The sequence below is a fragment of the Mastigoproctus giganteus genome, chromosome 1 (assembly GCF_048544385.1).
Source record: "Mastigoproctus giganteus isolate SK-2022 chromosome 1, ASM4854438v1, whole genome shotgun sequence".
Taxonomy (NCBI): Eukaryota; Metazoa; Arthropoda; class Arachnida; order Uropygi; family Thelyphonidae; genus Mastigoproctus; species Mastigoproctus giganteus.
In genome coordinates this window covers 150,620,615-150,632,763 of record NC_143575.1, presented here as the reverse complement: position 1 = coordinate 150,632,763, position 12,149 = coordinate 150,620,615, and the positions used below count along the sequence as shown (strand labels likewise).

Below are 12,149 nucleotides of genomic sequence, written 5' to 3'. Positions count from 1 at the left end.
GGTTAGAGAAGTTGGCACACAACGGGCTCAGGTCAAAGACATCAGACAAAATTATACCTGTACCTTCTCTAAGAGTGCTTGCGTGTGAAATCCTTATAATTACTCTAACAGAAATAAAATTCACTGGCAATCTAGAACCACATGTAAAGACATAAGGTGTGTAATAGGGCAGTCAAAAGCCATAAAATAACCAGGAATACTGTAAACAAATTACATGAATTTGAGTTTTTGATCACGCTAACTAATGACCACGTAGATGGGCCTACTGAGATGCAGTGCCACTTTGAGATACAGGATGAAGAATTTCATTTCGCTGAATATTATGTATTTTGGGGGAGAGGAGAAAGATAAGGAGTGATGGTTCTTGTCAAAAACTGCCTGAAGGTGGCAAGAATATTCCCCAAGTGCAATCAAGGTAATGCAAATGTTGAATCAGTATGGTGTGAAATTACTTGCAGTCAATGGAAGATGATAGTCAATGGGTATGTTAAATGATGCTGAGGAATATGACAAAAATCTCTTTAGGCAGATTGAATGGTCGCACATAATGACTGTCGCATTATTTGTAACCTAAGTACATTGTGTGAATGTATTTTAAAATGCATTTATTGAATTGTTACCTCATCAATCTTCACTTAAAATATTTGAAATGTTTCCGGGTTCTACTGAACCCTGTCATCCAGCCTGTTTAGAAGAGATGCTTGTCTGTTGTAATGTTTGTTGTAATTGATTATTTTATTCATCAATTACATCACCAATGTTTGATGTAATTGATTATTCATCAATTACCTTATCTGAAATATCATGATCATTAGATGATTAATGCAAATTATAGTTTTCTGTGTGTGTATATATATATATATATATATATATATATATATATATATATATAATATTTGTAGAATAATAAGAGAAATTTACCTCAATATGATATAACATTTCCGTATGATACTCTCCAGAAATTAAAATGAATAAAAGATTAGCGTAAAAAGATTACAGTAAAAAATCAATTGAAAACAATTCAAAAATTAAATAAAATTAATTTAAAAAGTTTAACATAAATTTTGAAAAAATGATTTTCTAGTCCTTCCTTATAGAATATAACAGAGCTATGATGCTCAATACGTTCTACTTTGATATCAATATTTGTAGAAGAATAAGAGAAATTTACCTCAATATGATACATAGAATACTTCTGTAGTTAGTTAGTTAGTTATTTGGTTTTTAGGAGCATTAGCAACTAAGGCCATATTGCTCCGGGATATGCGGTGGTCATTCCCTGACCTTTCCACATCCTCTGTATTTGGTGGTGACAGGCTCGAACCCCGGTCTAATCAAGAAGCATGTGCTATGCACTGCTGCTCCTTCCCACCTGGCTACGGAGGCGCCTAGAATACTTCTGTATAAATATTCTCCAGAAATTAAAATGAATAAAAGATTAACACAAAAAGATTAGAGTAAAAAATCAATTGCAAACAATTCAAAAATTAATTAATTGAGAAAGTTTAATGTAAATTTTGAAAATGATTTCCCTTCCTTTTAGAGTATATTTTGAATTTTTTCAAAATTTATGTTAAACTTTTTAAATTTTATTTAATTTTTAAATTGTTTTTTGAATTTTTAATTAATTTTTGAATTGTTTTCAATGGATTTTTTACCATAATCTTTTTGCGCTAATCTTTTATTCGTTTTAATTTCTGGAGAGTATCATACGGAAGTGTTTGCACCTGTGTACATTTGCAACTATGTACTGTTGTATACAGGTGCAAATGTTCACCTTTCTGCTGTTCTTGTTGACTGTATTTGTGAAGGTCTCCATAAAGCTCCATTGTCTCTGGTGGTGGGCTATATTGAGAACTTAATGTGTTATATATTTTTTTACCACAGAAGGCGGATGCATAGTCCTGTGACAAGTATGGTTTTTATGTAATTGGTAAATACTTAAACTAGATAAATTATATATACAATGAAGTGTAGTGTGCTTTTTCAGCAAGTTATGCCTTCATGGATGTTGCTGGTCAGGAGATTATGCATTTTTGTGAATGGAAAAAGGTGAAATTATGTATTACAGTTCTTTCAGTAAATGATGCACAGGTATACTCTATGCACTACTCTGCAGCCTGCCATTCTCTGAGAACTTTCATGTAGCCTACAAGCATTTCTGGACACTGCTAACCTTGCTTTACTATGTATCATGATTAAAATACATGTTTTATCTCATGTTTTCTATTAATGTTCACTTCTTTTGTCCATATATATATATATTTTTTTTTGTCATTATCTTGATTCAATTCTTCTTCTCTACTTGCATATTTCAGTGAATTTTCCCAATCTTGTGTACGCGTGTTAGTGCTTTGAGTAACATGAAATTCATCCTCACATATATGAATCTTTGGACAAATGAAAGCACTGCAAATCAGTTAGTATATTTGAATGAATATACTTCCCTTAATGTACAACAAATGTTCCATCAATATAGATATTTTAAATGCATCAAGCTATGATTAAAAAGTCATCTTGACATACTGAGGTCAAAATTCCTAAGAGTGAGTACTCTAGACTAGTGTTTCCTAATGTGTGGTCCTCAGGACTTGAAAACCTTTTCCTGCAGTAGGCAATAATCTCATTAACAGTGATGGGAGATATAAGTATGCCTATAACAATGGAATAACATATTAAATATGAATGTATATGTATATTATTATATTTAAAATATTTAATAATATATTTGTATGTATAGTTTAATATTTCTGGTGGTCCGTGGCCTCTATTTCAAATATAAATTGGTCCATATTGAAAAATAGTTAGTAAAAATTGACCTCGACATTAACTTAATTCCCGTTAAGTTCAGATTTATAGGGAATATTGTATTAGTGGCTGCAAATGATGTAAGATAGCAAGCATATAGAGCAAACAAAAAAGAGAGAAAGAAACGTCTTGTATCCACGCACCATCTGTCCATTTTCCTATTTAGCTGATCCTGCATTACTTCTTTAATCAGTGATTCCATAATTTTTCCTGGAACAGTCAAGCCAACAGGTCTGTAATTACTCATGTCACTCGTTGATCCATCTTTGTGAATTGGAGATAAATTTTCACAACTCCAATCTATAGGGACCTTCCTGAATCCAAGGATGCTCTTATAATTGTGGCTAAAGGTTTGCTTATCTCCTTTGCTGGCGCCTCCGTAGCCAGGTGGGCAGGAGCAGCAGTGCGTAGCACATGGTTCTTGATTAGATCGGGGTTCGAGCCCATCACCACCAAATACGGAGGATGCGGAAAGGTCAGGGAATGACCACTGCATATCCCCGGAGCAATATGGCCTTAGTTACTAATGCTCCAAATAACAACATCTCCTTTGCTGCTTTCCGTAATATAACCAGATAGAGCCCATATGTCCCAGATGTCTTTTTGTGTTTAGCTTCAATAATTTCTTTTAAATTTTTCTTTTGTTTATCATAAAATCATTTAGCTCCCTGTTAGAATTTGATATATTTCTGGTATCCACACCCCTGAAAAATTTCTCATGTGTAAATGTAGATGCAAAATACCTATTCAGTTTGTCAGCAAAACGAGCAGGTTCATCAACAGTTAAACCATTTACAGTAGGTCATGATTCATCCTCTTCCTTCTAGTGTTTACATAAGTAAAGAAATCTTTGCCAGAGACTTTTTTTATAATCTGGCTTGATCAACCTATTTTGTGACTTAATTGCAGACTAGTTTATATCTACTGTAGACTTCTGTATCCCCTGACCATTTATATGCATCCCATCTATTTTTATTTTCTGCCAGAGTCTCGATTTTTTGATTTGATTTGGTAGTTGTTGGCGCATCGGCTTCTGTGGCCATATTGCACCTTCCAAGATTTTTGCAGTACTTTGATCCAAGCCCGAGGCGGGAATCGAACCCGCGACCTTTGGGTTGCCGGGCAGGTACTTTACCCACTCGGCTAGCCCGGTCGGCACCAGAGTCTCATGAGTTCATCTGATATCCATTTAGAATGTCAGATGATGTCAAAAAGCCTAGAAGTTTTTACAATTACTTCCTGAAATAATTGTAGAAGTAGATAACCCTGATAGTAATTACATTTTTTTAAAGTAAATCTCACATTGTTACACCACAAACACTGCCACGTAGTTGTCCCTTTATTTGAAGAACTGAAGGGCTATTATACTGATGCTAGTATAATGTGCATCTTAAATAAATTTTAATGTTTGTTAAATTAAAATACACAGTTTGGTAAATTAAAAAATAATAATCTGTGTTTCAATTTGATGTGCAGTGTTTTTTAAATAGGCAAAATTAATGGATGACATTATAGTTAAAACATCTGTTTTCTGAATAATCTGTAGTTTGGTACCCTCCTGAAATCTGTTTTGTATCTACATAAATAAATCTCCTTTTAGTCTGACTCAACAACTAGATTATTGTATGCTTCTTTTGCTTTTTCCATTTCTTCATCGGATACTAAATATGGTTCCCATTCCTTAAGACTAGCTTGTTGCATCATCTTCCTCATCTGCTCCTTCTGTTGTCTTCTGAAGAAGCCAATCTGTAAAAGAAAAATCTTTCTCGTGTTAATGTTACCTATGGTGACTGGATAGGATATTTCTAGACTCACTAAAATTAAGGAAAATTCTAAGTGATCCAAACCTCTTAAGTGTATGTTAGTAAGAATTCTGGCCCATTTATTATATTGTTAACCCTTCGTAGTGACTTAATCAAGTCTAGACTCCTGTCTAAACTTGCAGTTAGGTTAAACACCAACTGAGACTTGTGTTACAATTAATCTAACACAAGGTGTAATTGGTGCACATATCAATTTATAAATTGATAAATTTATTCAATTTATAAGCACAAATTAAAAGCAAACGACGAAACCTTCCATGACAAGCGGATAACACATACTGAACAAGTTTTTCACCCCCCACCCACTGAGCGCTGTTTTGACCGGGAAAGATAATTTTAGCCACGCTCATGTTTTTTTATGGCAGAAAATGTTCACGGCGCTTTAAAATTCACATTTTTTTAGGTTTCATTTTATATTAAATAAGCGACCGCAAATACAGATACCGCGAATAGTGGGAGTTCATGGTCACATACCTACTCACCGGACACAGTGCATTCAGACACAAGTTGCCAGGCTTCCGACTCAGTGACACTCCTCTCTGCCACTGTGGCCAAACAGAAACATGGGAACACCTCATGTATCACTGTCACCTGTATCAAGATCTACACTGCCGGCTCATCACTGAAATTCGATTCACACTGCAAAACCAGGAACACCTCATCCTAGAAGAAGAAGACAGCTACAAAGCGTTACCAAATTTCGCTCAGGGCCTCTTCAGCACAAGACGGACCTTCCCCCAGCCGCAACCACTGCAATGAAGAGAATGCAATCCCATCAAAGCTGCCCATAATCTGAAAAACAATTCGACACCACTAAGGACCACCAGAACAAATCAAACCCACAGGGATCCGACTTCATAACAGAAGGAACAAAATGAAATCGCAAATGCACATCCAAGCTGACTGGACTAAATAACCTCGGATGGGATCTTAACCAATGAATGGCTACAAAATAAACTGGACTTTGTAAACCTCGGATGGGACAATGTCCCAAAAATGACATTCCACCGACTGAAGAAACTGCAGAGCCTCTCTGCACACTAGCCTTATTGGCGATCTGACCTGGCGCCCTTGCCTGGTCCACTTTTCTTCCCTTTCCCTGGCCGGGGGGAGGAGGTGATGGCCCCTCTGTCTCCTTCCCTCCTTGCCACCCACACTTTCCCTTCTGGTGGGGCATGGGCATGCCCCACCAAATCTTGGAGTCACCCTCCCTATCGACTCCATTCTTCTGTCTGTCGCCCCCCTCAGCCTTCAGTCTACCTCCCACTCTACCTGCACGCAAGCGAAAGCCCCACACATCCAAACTTAATTACAGCCAAATTTGATTCGCCCACAATTTTCGGCCTTACAATTCTAGCACAACCACCACGCGATAACCTCTCAAATTTTTTTTTTTTTTTTTTTTTTACTTAGTTATTTTTATTTTTTTATTTTATTTTTTTTATTATTTTATTTTTATTTTTATTTTTTTTTTTAGGTCCTAGCCACTGAAATCTCAGGAAACTAGGTGGCAGGACCTGCCAGAGTACTTATTTAAAATATTGGTGTACCTGGTCTGCCTCCACGGGGCAAAGTGTGGGCAATGTCTGGCCTCAGCAGAGGCCTGGCGGCTAAATGGCCAGAAGAACAACGGTACACAACACTAATCATGTACAATATCCATACACTTTTAAATCTCTGGCCTTTACAGCGTACTGTATCACACGACAATGTAAACTACGGGGAGATGGGGGAAACCCCTGGTGCCGTTTGACCCCAAACACACTTTACACTTTGTACAGAAAACAGAGTTGTGCGAAAGCACCGGTGCCGCTTGTCAAAAAAACACTATGTACAGAAAACAGAATCTCAATGGGGCAGATGCACAAGCATTTGCAGACGACCTCGTCCTGATGCTGGAGGCGGACAGCCGGGCACAACTGGAGGCCACTGCAAACCGGGCAATTGACTCCCTGCAAACGTGGGCGAAACAGAACCACCTAACAATATCACCAACCAAGACATCCTCAAGGGTTCTCTCGACACAAGAAGGCCACCACAAATCAAAATAGAAGGAACCACGATTAAACTAACTACAGAACTAAAATACCTCGGAATCGTATTAGATAAAAACTTATCCTTTACCCCACATCTCATCTATCTCCAGAGAAAGATCAGGAACTACTCAGCCCTCATAGCAAGAGTCACACGAAAAGATTGGGAACTACGGAAACGGACCTTGTCTCTCTTTTACAAGGCTTTTTTCATCCCTGCCGTCTCATACGCTGCAGGAATTTGGTACAACAAAGCAACCACAGCTGTGAACAAAAGGAAATTAGAATCAATACAGCGTAGCATCTTGCTCACCATCACAAGAGCATGCCGCACTGTCAGCTCTCATGCGCTGCAGGCCCTGGCAGGATCACTCTCCCTGGACCTGGAAATTGTCCGCTGCGGCACGCTCTTTCAACTGTCCAGAGGTAAAAGTGTATCCTGCATCGGCTTCACTACCGATCCAGCCAACAACAGCAACATAGAGAAAAAACGTCTTATCAACCATCTCCGGCAAACCTGGCAGTCCCAATGGGCAGAATCAACTAAAGGCGCCATAACCCGGAAATTTATCCCGGACATTACCCAAGTCTACCCCCACCAGCCGGCCTGGTTCTCACCGGGGCTCTACACCACCTTCCTTCTAACGGGGCATGGTTCCTTTAATGCCAAACTTTCGACCTACGGAATAAAAGAATCACCACTATGCCACTGCGGTGAAAATCAGACATGGACACATCTGATGCATGAATGCCCCCTCTTTGATGATATAAGATGTCACTTTATAACAAAAATATGTTTCAACCCGAAGGATCGGGAACACCTTGTACTGTGGGAGGAGGAGTACTATAGAGCCCTCTCGAAATTTGCGCACGAACTGTTCAGCAGACTACGAGCATTACCACAACTTCCCTAAACTTGATACTGGAACTCTGACAACTGAAACGGACAACAATGACAAGAACTTTACTAGATGAGATCTATATCCCCTTAGTGACACCATCCCACACTGACATCCTGATTATTGGAACAGCAGTGGATGGGATCCTATCCCAACACTGACCAACTAATGGACTGCACACTGTCATGGACCTGACGAAGCCACAGTTTTGCTGAATACACGCCATGTTAGTGATCTGAGCCGGCTCCCTTGTGCCCTTTCTTCTCCCTTATCCCGGCGGGGGAGGCGATGGCTTTCCTGTCTCCTCCCCTCCTTGCCGACCCCACTCTTCCCTCTGGTGGGGTATGCCCCACTGATTCCACCTGGGGTCATCTTCCCTACTGACCCCATTCTTCTGTCATTATCCCCCCCCCCCAGTCTTCATTCTACCTACCCAACTCTATCTGTATGCAAGCGAATGCCCCACATGCCAAAAATAACCGTGTCTAAATTACGCTGTTCGCCCACCATTTTGGCTTTTCCAATTCTAGCACAATATTCCCACGCAAATTTTTTTTTTTTTTTTTTTTTTTTAAGGTCCTAGCCACTGAAATCCCAGGAAGCTAGATGGCAGGACCTGCCAGAGTGCAAATTTAAACTAGTGGTTACCTGGTCTGCCTCCACGGGGCAAAGTGCGGGCAACGTTGGGCCTCAGCTGGGGTCCACCGGCTAAACGGCCAGAAGAACAACGGTACATAACATAACACACTCACATGATCCACACACTTTTAAATCTCTGGCCTTCCCAGTGAACTGGTACGCTCACAATGAAAGCAACGTGGAGACGGGGGAAACCCCTGGTGCTGTTAGACACTTAACACACTTGTACAGAAAACAGCACCTAATGTATGACTGCAGGCTCTATGAAGACCTACGTGGTGTTTTACTCACCAGAATCCACTACTTACTACAGGGACAAGAACATCACCTCCTAGACACGAAGGAGGAGTATCAAGCCTTCTCGAACTACGCACAGGCACTGTTCACGAGGAGGAAGACGAGGAGAAACCAAATGGCCGCAGCCCACAACCATTATAACCGAAGAACATCTGTTCTTCAGCTTGCTAGGACTGGGACACCAGAAATGACCCACCCCCAAGAATTAGAAAACTCAGGAAACAAACTATACCAAAATAGACTAACATGGACGGGACCCAGGTCCCAAGGATGACAACTCGGACATGACACCAGATTGGACACCACCAACAGGGTCATTGTATAGTTTTCCTGCAGACACTTGTTGCCGATCGCACCGGGCTCCCTTGCCTGGTGCCTTTCCACCCCCTCCCCTGCACCGGTGGTGGGACGGTCCCCCCTGGCACCCCCTACTTTCTCCTGGTGAGGCATGGGCATGCCTCACTGACTTCTGGGGTTGCCTACTCTATCATCCCCATATTTCTGCCTTAACCCCCCCCCCAGCCTTCAGTCTCCCACCCACTCTACCTTTATGCTAGCAAATGTCCCACACACAAAAACTTAATTATGTCAAAATTCCTGTTCGCCCATTCTTTCGGCCTTTATTATGCAAGCATTATCCCCCTCACCTAACGATCATCAAACCGACGACGATGGATATATGTATCTGTCTGTACGTACATGCATATAAAAGAGCGCATGCGCATTTTTTTTTTTTTTTTTTTTTTAGGTCCTAGCCTCTGAAATCTCAGGAAATTAGGTGGCAGGACCTGCCAGAGTGAAACTAAAACTACTGGGTTCCTGGTCTGCCTCCACGGGGCGAAGGTGGGGCAACATTGGGCCTCAGCAGGGGTCCAGCGGCTAAACAACCAGATGAACAATGGTACACGACATCATACAGATACAAAGCCCACACACTTTTAAATCTCTGGCATTTCCCAGTGAACTGGTACACCCACAATGAAAGCAACACAGAGATGGGGGAAACCCCTGGTGCCGTCTGACACTAAATACACCTTACCTGTACAGAAAACAGAAAACATTCATTTTAAAAATGGCCCTTGAAAATATATTCAAAGAGAACCCTAACAGGATCTCCTCCGCACTGAGGTCTCAAATTGTAACAATATTTCACAAAATGGAGACAATTCTCCATGGTACATACTTAGAAAGTGAGAGAATAGCTACACGGCTAGAAACCTATATGGAATGTGGGGCAAACAAAATGCTACAGCGCGCGCCCCCACATATGCCCAAGCGCTGAGGAATATACCAAACGAGGCAGAGAAAACAAACAAAGTGGAAATCCAACAAAAGAAAGTATTATTGAAAACTCCGAACATCGTCATACTGAGACCCACCGGAGAAGAGAGACCCTCCAGTGAACAAATAAAGCAAAAAGTCATAAACAATCTCAAAGAGAACTTCGAAGACACTAGGATAAAGTCTATCCGGAAAACAAGAAGTCCTGGTATCGTAATTGAGATGGAAAGCAAGGAGGAAGCCGAGGGGATAATAACGAACCCTAAGCTAAATACCCTGGGACTCATGGCAGAGACCCCAAAAAAGAAAGGCCCATCAATAGTTATTTTCAATGTGGACCAAAATCTACAACCACAACAACTCACGGAAGAAATATATAGAAGAAACCTAAAAAGCCACCTACTGAATCAAGAAGGGGCTACACTGCTGACCCCAAAATACAGAACCCAGCCCAAAACAAATGGAGGATTTAACTGGACAGTTGAGCTGACTCTGCCCGCCTGGCAGGTCCTAAAGAACCAAAGCAGGATTTTTGTCAAGTGGAGTTGCCTCCGTTTTAGGGACATTTGGCCATACCGACGTGCTTTAGATGTTGCAAATATGGCCACACCACTCACACCTGTGCCCAAAAGGAACCAACCTGCGGCCACTGCTCAGAGAGGGGACATGATTTTAAGACCTGCCCCAACAAAACTAAGGAACCCATCTGCACCAATTGCAAAAGCCTCAGAATGGATCACAACCCCTCCATCCGAGACTCAAACTGCCCCACTTACCTCAAGGTAAAAGGCACCTACCAACAAAGAATTGATTATGGGAATACAACATAAAAAATACAATTGCGGTGTACTAAAGATACACCAACTAAACGCCCACCGAGCTCGAGTGGTTGTTGAGCGGGTACGACTCCAAGCAGATGAGAATAATGCCGACATTATCATAGTCCTAGAACCGTATACCAATCAGAAACAAGTAAGGGGATACCCGCTCAATTATAAAATTGTTCAAAGCAACGAAGATACCCCCTGGGCAGCAGTACTAGTAAGAAATCCAGAGATAACGGTTACAAAGATATCACAACTTTGCACACCCTGGGCAGCCTGTGCCCATATAATATGCTCCATAGGCAGCTACTACATAATAGCCCTCTACTGTAGGCCTGGAGTAGAAATCGACTTTGCCACAACATATCTACAATCAGTACAGACAACCCTGGTAGGGCATAAAATCTTGACTGGAGCGGATGTTAACTGCCGATCACCTGTCTGGCACAGTGCCAAACCGGACCACAGGGGAACCTCAAACGGACGGAAACTAGAAGACTTCCTAGCAAATTCAATATTTACAGTCATAAACCAGCCGTTCTGCCTCCCAACGTATTGTAACATGCTATGGGAAGAAACGATCAACATAACTTTAACGTCCAGAAATATAGATACAAGCGAAACCCACTGGACTGTACAAAATGCGTGGACTATGTCTGACCACCGAACCATCACTTACAGCATACAAAGGAATCAGGCTAGAACAGTCGCCTGATTCTAAATACCTGTCAAACAGATTCGCAATCAGGAAAGCAAATTGGGACGCCTACTGCAATTTATTATCCACCCAAGGGAAACAGTACAGACGGGAAACCGAAGGTGAAAGGATAGACCCCCAGCCAGTTCGCACAAGATATAACCTGCATAATCATCAATGCAGCGGAAGCGTCCATGACAAGGAAAATTCCGATGACGGGAGCAATGCTGTGGTGGACCCCGGAGCTGCGAAGAATGAGAAGACAAGTACAGGATAAAAGAAAGCAGTATCAAAGGGCATGAAGAACGTGGCCCCAGGCGGAAGTCGCAGAACTGAGACAACAATATAGACAGATCCGAAACTTGTATACAGAAACTATTAAGAAAAACAAGAAAACATCCTGGGAACGACTTGTCCAAGTAACAGGAAATACTGAACCCTGGGGAGTGGTGTATAAAATCACCACAAACAAACTCCCCAGAGGCGAAGCGATGACCGCAACAAAAACGGCGCAAGGAACACTCACTGCAACATGGCAGGACTCAATAAAGAACATACTCAGCAATCTAATCCAAGACCCACCAGGCATACTAACAGAGGACCAGAAAGCCATCTGCCAAGCAAACGAAGAATATGAGACCCAACAACTAGAACCCCCTTTCACAGCCAACGAACTACAAGAAGCGGTATCATAAACCAGGAACAAAATGTGCCCTGGCCCCGATCTCATCGAGCCGGAAATGGTCAAGAAAGCAGCGGAGGTTATGCCAGACCTCCTGCTCCGACTGTACAACACCTGTATCAAAGAGGGCCAGTTCCCCACCAGCTGGAGGACGGCCAATCTAAAA

At 41.4% G+C, this 12,149-nt stretch overlaps 1 protein-coding gene across 1 annotated transcript in view; it reads right to left on the bottom strand.

The window, feature by feature from the left end:
• Positions 1–4,287: 4,287 nt before the first annotated feature.
• Positions 4,288–12,149, bottom strand: part of LOC150091194 (integrin alpha-9-like) — a 504,992-nt gene continuing 497,130 nt past the window's right edge. Inside the window, exon 19 of the mRNA XM_090389511.1 lies at positions 4,288–4,554. Coding sequence (XP_090245637.1) covers positions 4,405–4,554 — 150 coding nt within the window. The 3' untranslated portion in view covers positions 4,288–4,404. The remainder of the gene's footprint in view (positions 4,555–12,149) is intronic.